At 37.6% G+C, this 19,171-nt stretch overlaps 1 protein-coding gene across 1 annotated transcript; it reads left to right on the top strand.

Annotated features, from left to right (window-relative positions):
- Window positions 1–15: 15 nt before the first annotated feature.
- Window positions 16–18,847, top strand: drd4-rs (dopamine receptor D4 related sequence). Its single transcript, XM_043238027.1, has 6 exons — window positions 16–469; window positions 11,802–11,966; window positions 12,308–12,582; window positions 12,941–13,053; window positions 14,752–15,455; window positions 16,826–18,847. The coding sequence occupies exons 3-6, from the start codon at window positions 12,346–12,348 to the stop codon at window positions 17,026–17,028; spliced, it is 1,257 nt and encodes a 418-aa protein (XP_043093962.1). The 5' UTR covers window positions 16–469; window positions 11,802–11,966; window positions 12,308–12,345; the 3' UTR covers window positions 17,029–18,847.
- The last annotated feature ends 324 nt before the right edge of the window (window positions 18,848–19,171 follow it).

Here is a 19,171-nt window from a genome sequence, read left to right as displayed (position 1 = left end):
GAGCCAGAAGAAAAGAAACACATAAATAGAAAAGAGTCACAAGGTAAGAAGGAGGGGAGAGGGAGGTGAGAAAGAGGAAGCGAGCAACAGAAGCAGAGAGCATGTGGCGCACAGACAGAGGAGCGGAGAGAATGAGAGCGCTCTCTCACTCTATCTTCACAGACAGCGGCTAATGAACTAAGAGAGCAAGAGACGGCACGTATAAAACTAGAGATCCGCTACCTGAGGAAACTTTCTGACACCTACGAGCCTGTCAGAGACAAAAAAGAGCCCAGCTAGAAGATGCACTTCTCTCACGGAGCACAACGTAAATGCTGAGACGATGGGAGACTGACAGGACACTTGTGTGACCTCTGCGCTGACACCTCGTGGGACGGAAAGGCGGAAATTGGAATGGAAAATTCTGTGTGGAAATTCCCGATGATTTCCTGTGACGGTTTCTGTGTCCGTTTTGAGTTTCAAGCGTCAGGTAAGAACATACGTCTTTTTTAATAACTGTGAAGTTTTTCTCTTTGCCTGTATGTAAGACTTTAAACTAACAATTAAATGAGGAAACACGATCAGATAAACGGCGGTCTGTTCCTATTAGGTTTTACATCTTCGTTTTGTGTGAACCAGAAACATTTGCCTTTTAAATTATGCAAATGACAAACAAAATTCATGAATATGAATGAGCACAGACTTATCTGCGCGGAATTGAGACAGGGCTCACGGTGTATCTGTACAAAGCTTTTCTGCTTGAGTGAATCCTCCCTTTTTTTCTGCATTTGATCACATATATAAATGACAGCAATAGCCATGAACCGAGCCAAAACACTGAAAAAGTGACAACCAAATTACGCTGATGACTTCAGACTGTTTGTAGCTGATATCTTCCTATTTATATTTTATTGAATATTTTAAAATCTCATAACAATGCAATGCAATACAACAATAAAAATTACAGATACATAGCAAAGACTTATATCGACAATTATATATATTATATATAATTATATACAATATATAAAATATAGAATTGATATTGCATACTAATAATTCTATAAATCTATAATGAGTATACATATGCATACAAACACACGTCTGGTCAGCTATCCTGGACTCTCCATAGTCATAATGACTTTTAAACCGTACAAACCATCTTTTCTATTGTCCTACCCCTTACAGAAAACTTTCTGCATTTTTACTTTCTCAAAGAAACTCAATCAATGTGATTTATAAGCTTTTGTATCCATGGGGACCTCAATTTTGGTCCCCACAGTCCCCATGAGACTGTGTATGTTCAAGTTCAAGTCCCCACAAGTATATATAAACCACACCACACACACATATACAGTATATGTACTCCTTTTGTTATTTAATTTCATTTTTATTTGATTTATTTTGCTATTTAAACTAAACCTTCCACATTACGTGACTCTCTGTAGCACCAGGTGTATTAATTAACACCTGGTGATAATTAATTATAATATTGTCATTGAACGGAAAATGTGAAACTGAAAAGAAAGTTTAAAAGAAACTTGTGAAAGTTTCTTTTTTTTATTCCCTTTTGTCCAACTGAATAAAGCAATCGTTTTAATCAGTGAACCTTGTGCCTTTTAACCCCTAAACCTAGACAGAGGTTTCATTCCAGACAGCTCAGCATAACCATCTTACGTTTTGCCTAATTGGTGGATAATTTGTTGGTTTAATATAACAGGTTTAAGTTAGACCTTCATGCTTAATTTTTTCAAATGAATCGCATGCAAAAACTCATGAGATTGGGCTGGATTATTAACACCGCCCATATGAGGTACATATCGCACAGAGAGCTTTGAGTTTTAGAAACCATAGCAACTAACTCAACACACACACACACACATACGGACACACACAGTGTCCAACCAAGGGTCCGTGCCAGCTCAATATCCCCCCCCCCCCACCGCTGTCATGCTGTTGTTGCTGTGCACGCAGCTGGTCAAAAAGACACATTTAGGTTGTCATTTCCTCTGGTGACGGAAACTCAGTGGAGCGGATCCAACAGAACCACGCTGGTGGAACCAGACAGGTGGCTGTAATGGAGTCTGGGCTGTTTAGCACCTGTTGCTCACAACCACAAACAGCCTTCAAAGAAACTCTCTGACAACATGTCGGCATTCACTATGAATCTCGCGCCTCTGCTCGGCATCTGCAAAACATTGATCATTCATGCGATGTTCATCCAGTGACCCGTTGAGGAACCGGGATTTTTAATTGCATCTAGAGTCTGGCCAAGCCACCCAGCCTAAAAACTTATGGTTCTCTTCACGCAATTGGGTAAGAAAAATAGAAGATTAAATTCCTGGTGACCATCTGGTACTGAAATCCACAGGTTCGTTGCTATGGTACTGCGGACCGCAAGTGGGCGGACTTTTTATTTATTGCCCACCCTGCCCCCATACCAGCCCCCTCCTTCAGTTGTTCAGTGTAATATACACAATTATGATATGTCTGAAGAATCTCTTGAGAGGTGCAGGAAGTAGATCAGCATGCTATTTCAGGCTCTCGGTGACGACTGTCAAACGCCCCTCAGCAATGTGGGTTGAGAATAAATTACATCATTACCATATGCTTGAATGGAAGATACACCGGTCAAATATACAGTAACTGAAAATATGCATAAAAATGTAGCCGTATGGAGAGCCCAAGGTCAGGATTTTTAATTTAAAAATTTTAACTGTAAAAACGCTATGGAAAAAAACAGTTGTAATAGGTTAACAGTACGTTCCTGTAATATTTACAGGGAAAAATTGTGAATCATCTAGCAAGACTTTTACAGTATTTATTTTTAGAAGTAAATTGAACAAATCAATGTATAATTTACAGTCAAAAATTGTGAAATTACATTTCCAGAAATCTGTGCGTGACACTTTACAGTTATTTCCTTAAATAATCATGTTTTGTAATAGATTTTTATTATCAGTTATGTACATTTGGGCTTTATGTTACATCTATTGTTGTTTAAGTGCCATGTGTTTATATATTCTTTGTGTTTACATGAATATATATATATGTATATACTTCTTTCTCCTTTACCAACTGCATTATTATGGTGGCTGTCAGTATGTCAAAGGTTAAAAAGAGATTTCAATAGCAACATGCGTTGTTGAATTAACTTGTTTACACACTAAAAAAATTGTGCCTCCTAACTGAAAATGTTCTTGTGACTCATTGCAGCTAAATGTTTCCATCGGTCCAATTTAATTTATTGTTTTTTTGTGGCAACAGTTGTCTCAACAGAAATTTGTGCAGGTCAGAAATTCAATTGGTCCAATGGAAACATTTAGATGCAAGAAGTGGGCAAAAAAAAAAATTGACAATGCATTGAATATACAATTTGTTTTGTTTGTAATTTTTGGCCAAGGAGAATATGCGCCAAGATTAGCATCTCTTTTTGACCACATAAAATATTAACATATTGCCTGCCCACTTATTACGCGAATAGTCCTAGGAAAACTTAATTTTCGAGTTGGTCTGAATGGAATTGCTAATTCTTTGCAACTAGATGCCGCTTATGGAGCATTTAAAGCTAACAAACACTGCTTTAAATGACATTGACCAATCACAGGTTTGTTAAAATGAATCCTTTCTATGAATCGTTTGGGAGACGTTGAGCAAATAAGTAAAAAATAAATGCATAAGAAAATGAAAGTGTTTTTGGACCTTGCATGCATGTCAACCCATTGTTGGGGACTCCCAAAACCAAAAAATTTACCTTTCATAAACAATAATAAGTGCACTTTAAGTAATTTTAGCTGCTATTATATTTTTAGAAATAAAAGTGTATTAAATAATCAAATCAGTATATAGTAAGTTTTAATTTAGAATGAAAACAATTGACTGTAATGAATTCCAGTGCTACGTATAATAAAAATAAAGAATCATTTAGGATTAACAAATCTGAATTTTCAACCCTTTATGTGAGAGTGAATGTGTGTGAGAGATCATTTAGGATTCATTTGAATGAATCAGATTCAATGCATTATATCAGACTTTTCAATGCTACATTACAAAAAAAGCTAAGAATAATTTGGGATATTCTAGCATGAATCAGATTCACTAGAGTGAATCAGACTTTCTAGCACTACATATCGAAAAGAGAAAATATAATTTAGGATTCACTTAAATGAATCAGATTCACTACAGTGAATCAGACTTGCATTACAAATCAGAGAAAATATAATTTATGCAATTGGATTTTTCAGTGATACAGTACAAATAAAAAAGGACAGATAATTTGGAATTTACTAGCATGAATCAGATTCACTACAATGAATCAAACCTTCTAGCTCTACATATAGTAGAGAGAAAGCATCATTTAGGATTCACTTGAATGAATCACACGTTTAAATCTACAAAGGTGCTTCTTTTGAACTTAGAGTTAAAACAGAGCTGTATCTAAATACTGGTTGAAAGGGCAACTCGTGTTGTTGGATGCCATTTCTGTAAATCCACTGAGAACCAGAGATCAAGCAGGAAAAGGTCAATCATATCTTGTACTTATAAGCCACTTGGTTCCGTCTGGCACAAAGCCGAGGGGAACGTAAATACCTGGCGCTGGGGCGCTGTAAAAACTCTGAAGCTGGGGAGTTTGATAGTAATCTGACCATGATGTGAGTGTGTGAGTGTGATAAAGAAGAATTCACTGACTGAAGATGGTTACTACCTCGCAGCAGGCTCTGCTTTAATGGAGTAATGTGGAAAAAGTGGGGCCGTGATGAAAAGGCTCAAGATTGGTAAAAGAAAAAGACATTTTCAGATTTAAAAAAAAACTCACTGTATATAATTTATAAACCTTTAAATTACCGGGACACCGAAAGTGTCCTCATAATAGCCTGCATGTTGTAATGCCTTTGTCATACCCATATTACTACACAAATTTGTGTCCTCATAAACCACATTTAAATGTGTATGTTTAAATCTCCAATTTGTACTTTATGACAAAAAAATGTAAGCTAGTTATTATAGATACAAATTTTGCCAAAGTTTAGTAATTGTTTTTTAAATATTATTGTAAGTTATTAAAATATTACCTAAATAATATATTTGCTTTAAAACTTTGTGTTGAGTTGACAGTGCTATTTTTAAATGATGGAGTAAAATGTCTTCAATTTAATTTTTTACAATAAAAAATCTGGCTTTTAATACATTTTGTAATATTTAATAAATATGAGTATTTAATAAATATTGTAATAAATTTGTTCTGACAGTTCTGAAATAAAACTAAACAAAAGGTAAACAAATTTTAATTAAATAAAAGGAAATAAAATAAAACAAAAGTTGAGTTTTCTTCTTTCTACCTTAGAAAATTAACATAACTTTTTTTGGGGCAGAAAATAACATCACAAAACATTCATAGATTAATTATTATTTTAAATTCGTAAAGATTTTAAACAATTGGCTACTTTTTATAAAAAAAAAAAATTACTTGTTTTTACCAGAAATGCATTTTCATAGGTCATTTATTGGACACATTCAAACACAAACTGCCAACATTTAAGATGAAATCCAACAGAGACTGTAAATCATCAGTCCCTCAGAACACACAAATGAATTAATAACCAACAGCTACTGCTTGCTGTTCCTCAAAGCGATTCCAGCCTATATCACATCTAATCTTCTCCCGCCATCAGAATAATTATCTCATTTTAAAATGGCTTTGTCCCATCATTTCTCGTTTTTTCTTTTTCTCAATTTCAGACCTTCTAATTGACAGTCTGAGGGCGCTGTCTGATAGACTGTGACCTCGCACTAATCACGGCCGCACTGGGTCCACCGAACCGTTGAGTTTATTCACAGCCCTAATATTATTCGCCACGTGGGTGCCAACAGAATGTCCCTAATTGGTATAGTAAAGATCTTTGATTGCTTTCAACGAGCTTGCAAAACACAATGCATCGGTTATTTTGTATAACATCGCTCCCGGGACAGCAAAAACCCATAAAACCTAAATTGTTCGAAAAAAGGGCTGAACTGCGCTTGTTCTCTTTCAAACCTTAAATGTGCATTGAATGCTAATTGCCCAAATGAGACAGCGAGATTGAGAAAGGGGCTCTAGATAAGCCAGCAGTTGATCTACAAGACTTAAGACGTGAAAATCAATGACCGAGATCTCACAGTGGGGTAACTGTCATGAGGCACAAATGGTGGATTGAGCACATTAAACTGTCTGTGTTTCATATATCTGTCAGCGTGAAATTAACTGAGGCTGAAATCTTATCGCGGTCTGTGTTTGGGATGACGGCATTTAACAAAGCGACTGACTGTTGACATCTTCAGTTGATTATGTCAGAAGCAGGTTTAATTAATCCGTGACATTTTACTATCATTAGCTCATTATTGGCTTAATGCAGATACCTCTCTTACGACATGTAAGATATGTCAATCTGCGATAAGCCTATAAATTGGTTTTTGGGAAATACAAAAACAGTGTTTTTCCATTCCATCGCACTACTTCTTCAGTGTTTATATGTAAGCTTCTTAAAACGTCTTGAGACTCTTTTTTTCCCCCATTCCGCTGCCCACCAGTAAAAACTTATTCTTTCTGAATGCCTCCTCCGCACAGCTAAATACCCACCAGTAAATCCAATGTGTTGCTCTTTGCTATTGAGAGCAATGCGATTTTATTGGAGAAAATGAGTTTAGTGCTAGATGAAACATCAGTGTTTTGGTTCTACACCACCTAACGGTTCATTTCATTAACATTTAGGACTAGCATGTACTGCAGATGTCCTCAAAACCAAACATTTTTGGTAAGCGCAGCACGTTTGCATGACCTGCTTGGATACAAGTGGAAACTGCTTCCCCAATGACATCTTTCATTTCAATAATAAAATGCCTTTAACCGAATATTGAGTGTTTAATCTAGTCATTTTACTTTCTTGACACTCTATTCTGTTATTTGATACCGCTCAGTGCTTTGACGCATCTGTATCGATAAATAAGGTGCCATAAAAATACGGATTTCTATTGGAACGACCGCATTTTTCTTCATGGGAGCAAAACATTTGTCTGTATGTTTCTTGCGAATCCTGATTGATTAATCACGTGACGTTTACGGTTCAGTAAGATGGCTATAGAATTGACATTTGGCTGTTAAGCAAGTATCGGTGCGATAAATGCTAACGCTAAAAGAGCCGATGCTTTCGTAACAGTCTAAATCAACTTCTAACTAAAATATTTCAAATACAGATCAAAGACAGACGCACACTGGAAAATCGTAGCTGTTTGCTCCCTAGTGACCCGATCCTCTGTTTTCCACATGCCATAATACGTGATCGCCTCCCTTAACATAGATCATTGCCTCACCTCCCTCTGGAGCTTTTATTGTTGCTGTGAATGTCTCCTCATTTATCTCTCATCTTGCTCCCTCAGTGTTTTCCTGTAGAGCCTCGTGGCTATAAATCTTCAAAAAGACATTCAGCCACACAAAGCAAATGCCACAGGCCATCACCCGATCTGCCGCCTCTCAAGACTTCTCATGAATCAAACCATTTAAGGGTGAAAAACACTTTCTGTCAAGCTTTTTCCAGACCCTTGACATTAAAAAAGATGACCATCTCTCATTGACGGGTGAGACGCCTCAGTCTGGCGTATCAGATTCTCTCTTTATTCAACGAAAGCCAACGAAAGACGCTTTACTAACCTCCACTAATAAGGCAGCGCTTACACTGTGCAAACATTATTTTTGGGAAGAATGATCACAGAGATACGGCAAAAGTTTTCGAACACCTACAAAAAGACTGCTGCGCTCTGATTAGCTTAGAAGAAAAATCACTATAATACAGAGAGAGGAAAGGCAGTAATTACCTTGATCACTCTTCATTGTTCCCGTTATGGAGGATCGTAGCAGCTCAGAAATTCTCTGACTATAATTAAAGCCGGCTGCCATCGCTGGTGGTGGAAACTTCCTGGAGGTGAGAGCAGTAGCTCAATACCAAAAGACACTTTTAATTGGGCAGTTATCAATAACGCTTTGACGGTCCAAAACAACAGGATGAGAGAAATGGATGCAATAGTGGCCTCACACGGCCATATTAAAGCAACCATACAAATACATACTCATCTATAAGAAAACATTAAAGAAAGCAGTTTTAGAAACAGACGAACATTGTTTACTGAATTCATGTATAATTTTGATATTATTGAATGTCCTGAAACGGCAGATTTTGTCAGCTCAATTTTAGATCATGTACAAATTAGTCACCAAAATATGGTTATATTCACACAAATTAGACTTGGAACTCCTGAAAAGTCTGTAAAAATGTCTAAATATAATTGAAAAATTAACTGAATTATTATAATTGAAATTACAATTTATAACAATAATAATTGAATATATAGTTTTTAATTTTTGTGATAATTATTATATAATAATGCTACATTTAAAAAAATTTAAAAGGCAAACAAAAGTGTTAAAAATGTAACCTAGAGTATCCTTATTTTTCCTGTAAATTAAATGTTTTTTTTTATTTATTAAATATTTTTTTTATATTATTAAATAATTTAGGTAACAGTTTTGAATAGTTGAACAAAATGAATGCGGTCAGCATGGCTCTCAATTCAGCTCATTCTGAATAAAAATAAGACAATATTTCCTAATATATTTCCCATCATGCCATGCCATGCTACAGATATATTTTTAGTAATACAGGACAAATGAAAACAGTTAACCAAAATTACTATTATTATTTTAATAAAGTAATGTACTTACAGTAAAAGTACTTCACAGTAAATATACAGAACAAATATATGTGATACATTTGATATGTTTAAAAAAAATATTCTCAAATCTATTTTATTAATAGTTCTAAACAAGGAATTACCATTTTAGCGCTCCCACAAGAAGTCAAGGGACACCAAAATGTACTGAACCTGTGAAAAGTGCAGAACAAAAACGTTTTCAGAAGGTCAGAGAATGCGAAGCCTCTAAAGGGCACTTCCGCTAAAGAGACTAATTCTTAAATCATTCCACCTGTAATGAAACGACCTTTCCGCCTGAACTTAATCCCAATAAAGCGTCTCATATTGGCCTCGGTAGGCTCATATGTGCAAAATCAAACAGTTCATGCTTGAAGGTGGAGCGTAATGAGATGCAACCTTCCGAGTCCTTCTGCTCTAGGGCGAACGCCAATGTGACAATGGCATTTCAAACTTTCTAATGAAATTATTCTAGGCGTCCTCTGTCAACTAGACCGTCAGAAGCTATTTGTGCCTCGACGGCTCTCCCGAAGGGGACGTTCTAGGACAGGGGCGAGACGACTGGTTATGTTATCTGTGTGACTTACACCAGGTTGTGTGAGCGACTTTTTCTTCTTTTCCCTGATGTTCCCATTACCCAGGGATGTCCTGCCTGGGATGACATTTACAAACAGAACGCAGGGTACGAGAAGCATGGGGATAGATTACCAGACTGACAACTGCCATGGTGGCATGGTGTGTTTGTTTAGCTCTGTACTTTGGGAGATTATAGAGTCAGCACATAGTGATTTTTAGCTTTCTGCTAATACCCTCACAACAGAAAGATATGTGATCCATGCAACAAGAAAACCTTATGGCACAGCCTGAACAGCATATCACTTTGACATTTTACAAATCAATTAATTTTATTTAATTAAAAAAACTGGCAAAAATATTGTACAGTTAAACGATTTGTGGCTTTTCATAACATGTTTCAGAAAGCGTAAAAAACAGTTCAAGTGTGCATCTGTAGATTTCAATGATTTGAACATATTTTAAAGTCACACTTCTTGCTTTTGCTTTAGAAAAGACTTTTAATTCACTTATTAATAGTAATAGGTTTTAGGAAGGATTAGGGATGTAGAATATGGTCATGCACAATGCTTTATGTACTAATAAACAGTTAATATGTTTAATAATAGACATGCTAATAAGCAACTATTCTGAATCACTATTATCATCAGTTTGCTCAAAACAGTTTTTTTCTTGCACTGAGCAAAACATTTCCACTTTAAACTTTACAGTTTTATTCCCAGATAGGCCTGCATGCTGATGGTTTTTATTGCGTTATACCTAAAACATAACCCCAACCCCTCCAAATGTTCTGATTTCTGTTCTGGAAATGCATGCAAATTAGTGAATATTTAATTAGATAATGTCACATTTGCATAATAAAAAATTACATTAAAAAAAAAAACATTAGAGAACTCTTAATTTAATCAATCTAGGCAATCATGATGATGTATATTCCATAATCGTCCAATCCTAGGCACTTCGGGTGCCTTATATAAATTCACAAAATGTCCACTAAATTATTTTCAGAAATCGTATATTTCAATTTTAATGCTCATATAAATAACTAATACTTTAAAATAGTTAATTTCATGTAAATTGTTGTTTCACCACTGCCCATAAAATTCTATTTAATCTATGAAGTACATATATATATACATATACATATATACATCCAACTGGAGTAACTGTGGATGCAAGAGGAAGCTGTCTGAAAGGGATGTCGGGGTGCTAACCCGGATTTTATCCCAAAAAATGTGGAAACACTGCTGCACAAGCAGAATTAAATGTGCACCTCAACTCTCCTGTTTCCACCGTGTGTCAGGATGATAATGCAGAAATACACACAGCAAGACCGGTGACAGAGTGGTTTAATGAATATAAAAGTGAAGAGTGAAGTCTCCCACGGCCTGCACAGTCACCATATCTAAATATTATTGAGCCACTTTGGGGTCTTTTGGAGGAGCGGGTCAGGAAACGTTTTCCTCCACCAGCATCACGTAGAGACCTGGCTGAAAATCCCTCTGGCCACTAGACGAATTGATGCTGTATTTATTTCTAATTAATTATTGTAGCCTAAAACCAGGTGTTTCAGTTTCATTGTCCAACCCCTGTATATGTATGTGCTTCAGCTTTATTAGTCATTTATATTTGCTGTGAATGTAATATTACTAAAAACTACACAAACAGCTATTGATTTTACTTCTCTGATTTCATTTTGGAGTAACAATTCGTGTCAGATCATGTTTAATAGGGATTAAATAGAAATTTGAAAGGCGTTCGCCATTCAATCTGGATAAGCGCGCGACTCCTCCAACTACTAGACTTCCAAGAGAAGAAGCCGCAGGGGAAGATAACATCGACCTGAGAGGACAGACTTCTCTAATTGAACATTTTCATTAGTTACCAAAGAGTGATGTGAACTGGAACGGGTTTGATTGGGTTTTTATTTATGTACATGCTCACAAGTGCCTCCCGTCTTCATTGTGGTACACACACACACACACACACAGACACTGGAGGTTGTCATGGCAACCTTCACCTGTTGTTGCGAGAGGGGAGAATTTCAAACAGTCCGTTATTACAGAAGCAGAGCATCCTCTGATCCCATACTCCAACGTGTCACTCGTAGAATAAAGAAACCAAGGCAAATTGCATGATGACAGCCAATTTCATAAAGTCGACATTTGGTGCAACTCATTTAAATTGACTCCAAAATTGAATTGATGTTATATTATGTCTTTGCGCTTCATCAAATACTAATTCCAGAATTCCACAACGACATCGTCTATTAAACAAGCAATTAAACCTGCAGTTAAAGGGTAAAAAACGTGTAAAAAAATAGTTTGAAATATCTTAGGTTTGGCACATTTTAGCTTGTTTGTCATCGCCACTCTTCGGTATTTCAGGGGTGTCAAACTCATATGCGTCCTTTTTTAACTTGATTATCACAGCTAAGTCATGCGCATTGCCGAAGACGCCTATATAAAGGATAAAGAGAAGATTCAATTATCACCTCTCTGCTCTTTCAGATTGCATGAACGAAGTGCTAACTCTTTCAGCATGGCTGCTGTTGACTTGAAGAGTAAACTTCATCCCACGCGCTTCCGAAATGTGATTACAACACTCTCAGACGCCAGACAAGTCAACATACTCTACAAAGCCCCAAAATCCTGTCTGACTGTGACAGTTTCAAGGTAAGAACTTTGACTAGTATGAAAGCGAACCGGATGCAAACATCTGAACACAGTTACAGCTTAAAACGACAGCATTTTGTGGCCATTCGATGACAAATGGAGATGGAGTTTGTTATTGTCAAAAAAAAAAAAGACATATGACTGCATTTCCAAGCACTCTGCATGTAAACGACTGTGAAATGAGGGCGCTTGTTCATATTTACGGCCTCTTCATGTCATAATTCCTCTCCTAGTAACATATGGGCTGGAACACAAACAAGTATTAGCATGCATTACACAGACACAAAGCCCCATTCATCTGCACAAACAGCCTCCACTGTGTCAATCTTGTCCTCTCGCAGATGTTGAATCCGGGTTGGCAGCTGAACTTCAGGGCACCATGGTCAATGTGACGCCCAGTATAGACCCAGCGGTGGCCCACGAGAGGTACAACTACCTCGCGTTGATATGCGGTGTGCCTCTCATCCTCATCATTATCTTGGGGAACGTCCTAGTGTGCCTCAGTGTGTTGACCGAACGCTCTCTTAAAACCGCAACTAACTACTTCATTGTCAGTTTGGCTGTGGCTGACCTTCTTTTGGCCGTGCTGGTACTCCCGCTCTATGTCTACTCTGAAGTGAGTACTCCAGGAAGCTATTTCTAGTGTCTCGCAGTGTACGTTTTTACCCTTTGTTTGTCTGTGAAGTGAATCTTGATGCAGCGAGTGATTTCCCTCAGAGACTTCTCTCTATGAATTAACAGAGGATTTGGTTCATTCTTTGAATGAATTGTAGTCGGTCACGGCCATAAACAAGTACCATCTGCTCCCAAAACTAACATGACCTTGAACATGACAAGAATATCTCACTCCAAAATATCTCTTAAATATATATATATTATGGAATTGATGCCACTAGCAGATACTGTATATACGAGTATGCGTGTCCTGTTGTCTTACCCATCTTTCTCTGTCTATGTGTGTGGGTGTGTTTTAGTTCCTGGGAGGCATGTGGACCCTGAGCATGTACATCTGTGATGCCCTAATGACTATGGACGTGATGCTCTGCACTGCCTCCATTTTGAATTTATGTGCAATTAGTGTGGATAGGTGAGACACGCACCCACACACACACCTGCTCACCCACCACTATTAGAAATACCTCAAACTTTAACTTGTTTACGGCAATATATACAACAAATATAAAAATCAGCACATTAAAAGCCCACACATCACGGGACTTCATAACATGTTACCTCTACGGAAGCTCATTTGCGACACATAACGTAAAGTCACGCTTTGGTATGACTCATAATTATGATGTTGTTTATGATATATGATGTTTTATGATTGCATGTTTATGATAATTGAAATATAATATAAAAAAGTTCAAGTGTAGCATAAAAAACATTATGACATAAAAAGTCATAATTGTGAGATAAAAAGTCAAAACTGTGGCAAACAATAAAAAAATAAGAAATATGACAAATGTGACAAAACAACAACTGGCTGACATATTATTATGCCATAATTATGACTTAATATCTCATAACTTCAACCTTTAATCTCATAATTTCTATTTCTTTATTTTTCATTTCCATATACCCCCAACACTGCAAAAAGCTAGAAAATGAATTGTTTGTCCTTGCAGATTATCTAGATTATACGTTTCTTGTGGTGCCTAAAATTTTATATGATTTTTAATGATTTTGTAATATTCAGCAGGTCTGTTTTGTGCCTCTCTGAGCGTTCACACAGTGAATCTTAAATTGGTGGTTATGTGTGGTTGGCGTTCAACGGGATGCTAATGAAACCGCGACGTGGAGCTGAATTTCATTACTTAACACAGTGCATCAAGCATCACTGATTCACATAAACAATATGAAACATCTTCAAGAGGTCCCAGACCAAGGCAGAGCAGGGTCAATCCGTCTTTGACGCATACTAAAACAAAAGCGAGCTTGTCTCTGAGGATGAAAACAAAGGTTTGGCGTCGACAGGGTGTAGATGATTGAGAAGATGAATCAGACTTATGAGGTCTCATGCAATTTAAAATGATTGCACCTGCGGGTCTCGCGGGTCACAATGATTAACAAACACAAGTTTGTCAATCATGATTTTATGCATAAACATAAGCTTTAAAAGCAAACTAATGTAACTGCAGTAAAAGCAGTCAAATAGAGGTAATAAATGGTAAAACTCAACTGTTTAACTTGGAAAATCAGCCTGTTTTCAAAAATAGTGGAGTGTTCCTTCAAAAAGATAGTTTACCCAACAATTAAAATAATTTAAAATATCTATATCCCCTCACATTGCTCCAAACTTTATTTCTACTCTGGAAAACAGTTTTGGGTCCAAGTCCAAAGTCAAAGTCAGGTCCTAGTCTTAATTTACTGAGTTGTAATAATGAATGTTTTTTTTTTTATTATTTTGATTGATTTTGATATTAAGTTGTTACTCTTGCCTTTTTTTTATAGTTCGAAAGGGAACAATATCAGAGAAACAATATCACTTGGTGTGTTTCAAATGGGATATATATCACCCTCTGTAGGGCACTTGTGAAAACAATCATGGCCGCTAAGGACTGTCAGAATTTTTGTAGAGTGGAAGGATAATAAAAACGCAGGCAGCCAGTCAGAATCCATCCTGCTTCAAAGAGCATTTAAAGTGGTAGACAACAAAACTGCAGAACGCGCTTTTAATAAAGAGATAGAAGAGATATTGTCCACTTGTGTAATATATTTATCATTATAGTTATCCTAATTGGTATCAGTGAATCTTATTAGATTTTCTGCATCTCTGTTACAGGTATATTGCAGTGGTGGTCCCTCTGAAATACAACAGGAACCAGTTTAGCGTTCGTCAGCTAGCATTGATCACAGCCACCTGGGTGCTTTCGTTGGGCGTAGCCAGTCCTGTCATATTCGGCTTGAACCAGGTGCCCAACAGGGACCCTCACGTGTGTAAGCTGGAGGACAACCAGTTTGTGGTCTACTCCTCCATCTGCTCCTTCTTCGTCCCCTGTCCTGTCATGCTCCTCCTGTACTACTGGATGTTCAGGGGACTAAAGCGATGGAGCTCTGGCCGTAGCCGGTCCCACCTCCACCGCCCACCCAGAGGCCGTAGAAGCCTGTCTTTGCGCCTAGGAGCAGCTCTACAGAAAGAGAAGGGACGGGCGAGGGAGAAGGTGGTGTACCTCATGCCTGCCGGTCTCAGTCCGACGTCTCTCACCACGACCCCGACTACGCCAATCTCCCCAGCCAGCCCAGTTACTCTTACCACGGACGAGCAGGCAGAAGGTCAGACTCCAGCAGCAGAGAGTGACCCCATGACCACCCAGATGGACAGTGTTTCGGACGCAGAGAACCCTGAGCAGGCCACTGAGGATGAGAGCGGACGGGAGAATGGCGTGGGGAAGAGCCATCGGCCTCATACGGGACGCCGCCACAGCAAGAGCAACAGGGTGAGCGGACGGGAGCGGAAGGCAATGAAGGTGCTGCCTGTGGTTGTGGGTATGTATCAGTTTAGTTTTACATTTTAGTTTTTTTCTGCTTTTCATAATATAAATGTCTAAAGCATATGGAGGTCTGTTTATGCAACTGAATAAATAAAAAAAAGCTATATAAAAATTCAATTGCAATTGCAATGCAATTGGCGCTGCTGCAAGAAAGGGCTTATAAAGCAAGAAAATTTGAAAAGATTCAGCTGGGAGAACATCTAGCAGCTCATTAAGTTAATTGGCATCAGGTCTGTTACATGATCAGCTATAAAAGGGATGTATTAGTGAGGCAAAGTTTTTCAGAAGTAAAGACGAGCAGAGGCTCTCCATTCTGTGAAAGAGTGCTTAAAAAGATTACTGAAAATATAAATAATATAAATTGAAAAGGCTTCGCAAATCACATCATCTAAGTTCTGAGTTTTTATAATGCAATTATGATTTTATTTGACGCAATTTTGAGTTTATATTTGACTATTCGGACTTGTAAACTTATGTCAAGCAATTCTGAGAACAAAGTCAGAATTGAAACTTTGCATTACGTAATTCTGAGAAAAAAAGTTGTGAGATGTAAACATGCAATTGCAAGAAAAAGTCAGAATTGTGAGTGAGAAAAGGTAGCAATTATCCTTTTTTATTTTGTGCTCTGTGGCAGAAACGGGCTTCCATAAAAACAGCTTTATTAGCATTTTAAGCTGCTTATTAAAATTGAATCTTCATTTTTGTTGAACTGTCCCTTTAAGATGACTTTAAGAAACTCCAGCATCCAAAACAAATGCTGGTGAGCCGCCATGCTGGTCTTTTCAAACACTTAAAGTGCCCTGCCATGACCTGAGGTTTTTAAAATCAAGACTGTGTGGGTATCCATCAGTGTGTTCATTTATGTGAAAATAATGAATCAAGTCATGAATAAATGCATAAGCAGAAATTGGACCTAAATGACAGCCGTCAGGTGGTCAAGTGTGATGAAAACACTGCTAAAATGTCACGTTCTGCAGTATATAAAAACTTACAATGGTTTAATGTGACACCTGCTGCTCTAGGATTATTAACTTGACAAGTGCTTTCTAAAAGAAGTCCTTTCATGTATAAAATATATGAAGCTGTTTCCAGGGCAATGAAAGCGCAGGCCATATATTGTCACCAACTTATACACAATGAAATCTTGGTGTGAAATCAGCGTGATGAAATATATTAGCCTAAACGAAAATAATACACAAGCAGAATGAAAAGATAACTGGCACTATTACAGATTTGGAAAAAAAAATTAAAGGCACATCTAGCCAGAAACGGTTCGTTCTTTTGCTGCCTGTAATCTGTTCAATTATGCACATGAAAGAGAATTAGCAACGTATACATAAACTCCTGACACGATCTCCTCCCCAGGTGTGTTTCTGGCCTGCTGGACTCCTTTCTTCGTGGTCCATGTGACGAAGGCGCTGTGCGAGTCATGTGACATCGGGCCGACGCTGATCAGTGTGGTCACATGGCTTGGCTACGTGAACAGCGCCGTCAACCCCATCATCTACACCGCCTTCAATGTGGAGTTCAGGAACGTCTTTCACAAACTGCTCTGCTGTCGCTCCTGAGGCCAAACGCTCTTTAGCGCAAGCCTAAATTCGCGATGAATCGTTCAAGGATTCGAGCAACGACGATTTCCAAAACACCTGGATGCTCTGAGTGCACAGTGCCCTCCAAGCAAAGGAATGCTTTAAGGAAACCGATCGTTACAAAACCGTGGATTACTGAACGCGCAGTGGAATGTGCCATTGAAGAAAACTTCTGATGCCTTAGTTAACCAAACATTTTCTTGTAAAGCTCTTGCTCGAACACTACAGTAGATAACAGAATACTGTGGATTTCATAGCCCAGAGGCATAAAATATGTGAAAACGTCCACACTGAAGATAACAGTCGTCCGTGTTTGATATGTGATTGGTATCAGTGTTGATTCACTTATTTTTAAATGAATTTTCTTACCACCCCACCCCCTCCTTTTTTAAGTGTCGGTATGGATAGATAAGGTTATAGAGCTAGTCAGATGTGATCATGAACTCTGTTCGGAATAGCATTCCAGCATACTAAGCGGTATATTGTCAGTATGCCTAATGTTTCAAAAAAACGTATGCGGTATGGAATGATAAACATAAATACAGCTGCTGTTTGCTTTTATTTCAAGCGTGTGCTCGTGCATTCTTCGCACACGCATATTAAATACTACAGTAAAACACACCGCTAGGCTAATTCAACAAATACGTTGTCTGCTGCGCGTATGCTAGTATGCTCATGCTATTCCGAACACGGCCGTAGGCTCTAAATTGTTTGTTACTAAACTTTCGAAATGATCTATGCCCTGCAAAACCATGCAAACATAGCCAGGGAAAGATTTTTAAACCTACGTCACCTTTAATTAGAACGAACGACGAAAAGGAGGTTATTCTGTGGCTTCATACAAAGAGGAATATGTGCCAACTGTTGGGGGATGTACATACAGTTGCCAAAATCATCGGATGCCTTTCTCTGCCCTAGTGCACTCAGTCTGCCTATTTAGTTTTGTTGCAAGTGTGTTCACAAAGTGTGTACTGTAGATGTGCTCAGCAGTGACTGGTAATAAATTGCATAATGGCACGGGGATTGTGGGTATTATCTGGGGTGGATTATAGTAATTGTGCTTCTAAGAATCAGTGTTGTAAAGAGACTTGTGGAATGAGTATTGCTGTTCTTGTACAGGATCATCAGTGCATCTGTCACTTTATGGAGATGTATGTGCTTTACTGCTTAAATTTTACAAATATATAAGCAGCGGGCTTCATAAGTCTGAGACCACACTAACAATCTGGGATGGAGTTTATGATTTGTGAAATTAATTTACTGTGGTGAAAAAAAGTGAAAAATGTCAAATATAAGACTTTTCACATGTGGTCTCATCCTTTTGGACCTCATGCGAATATATGCATTAGAGTTTAAAAGTTTGGGGTTGGCACTCATTATCAAGAACAAATTCATTTGAATAAATGTAGTAAAGTCTCAAAGAAAATATTGAGCAACACAACTGTTTAAACCATTTTTAATAATGCTGCATTAGCATATAACATTTTTTTCTGAGGGATCAAATGACACTTAAGTAATTGCTGCTGAGAAATCAACTTTGCCGTAAATGACATGCTATATATATTGTAACAGAAAGCAGTTCTATTAAATTACTTTTACTCTTTTTACTTCATTTTGATCAAATAAATGCGGCCTTTGTGAGAATTTCAAAACAAATCGACCCCGAAATTTTGAACGGTACTATATATAAACAATCATTCTTCATAATAACGTTCTTCATAATAAATGTACATTTCGTAAGGCAGGAATTTAAAGTGCAACCACAGACCAAGCGAGAAAATAAATTTCTTTGTTTTAAGATTTGTTGTCTATATTGATGGAAAAGCTACTGAATGTTGCATTTTTCATCCCCAGGAAAATTGCCATAATGCAGTCTCTCCACGCTCCAATAAAACACCCCGACTGAGACGTGCAGCATGTTTACAGCAACGATAACAATCCCGGGATGACGTTCCGAAAAGCACTCCCGCAATATTCCTTTGAGCCGAACGCTGATTCATATCTGTGAGTCATAAGCAGACTTTATACACCATGCATCCTGTGAATTGAGGTGCCCCAGAGAACACTACATCTGCTCTCATCAGATAAATACACCCCAAAATGAAAATCCATATCATTCCAA

This window comes from Puntigrus tetrazona, chromosome 4, assembly GCF_018831695.1.
Source record: "Puntigrus tetrazona isolate hp1 chromosome 4, ASM1883169v1, whole genome shotgun sequence".
Taxonomy (NCBI): domain Eukaryota; kingdom Metazoa; phylum Chordata; class Actinopteri; order Cypriniformes; family Cyprinidae; genus Puntigrus; species Puntigrus tetrazona.
Note: the sequence above shows the minus strand (reverse complement) of the source record. Positions and strands in the feature narration are given on the sequence as shown.

Coding starts and splice junctions, on each gene's coding strand:
- drd4-rs (XM_043238027.1), top strand. CDS start 12,346: ATGGTCAATGTGACGCCCAGTATAGACCCAGCGGTGGCCCACGAGAGG. Junction 12,583..12,940: donor CGCTCTATGTCTACTCTGAA/GTGAGTACTCCA, acceptor GGTGTGTTTTAG/TTCCTGGGAGGCATGTGGAC. Junction 13,054..14,751: donor TGTGCAATTAGTGTGGATAG/GTGAGACACGCA, acceptor TCTCTGTTACAG/GTATATTGCAGTGGTGGTCC.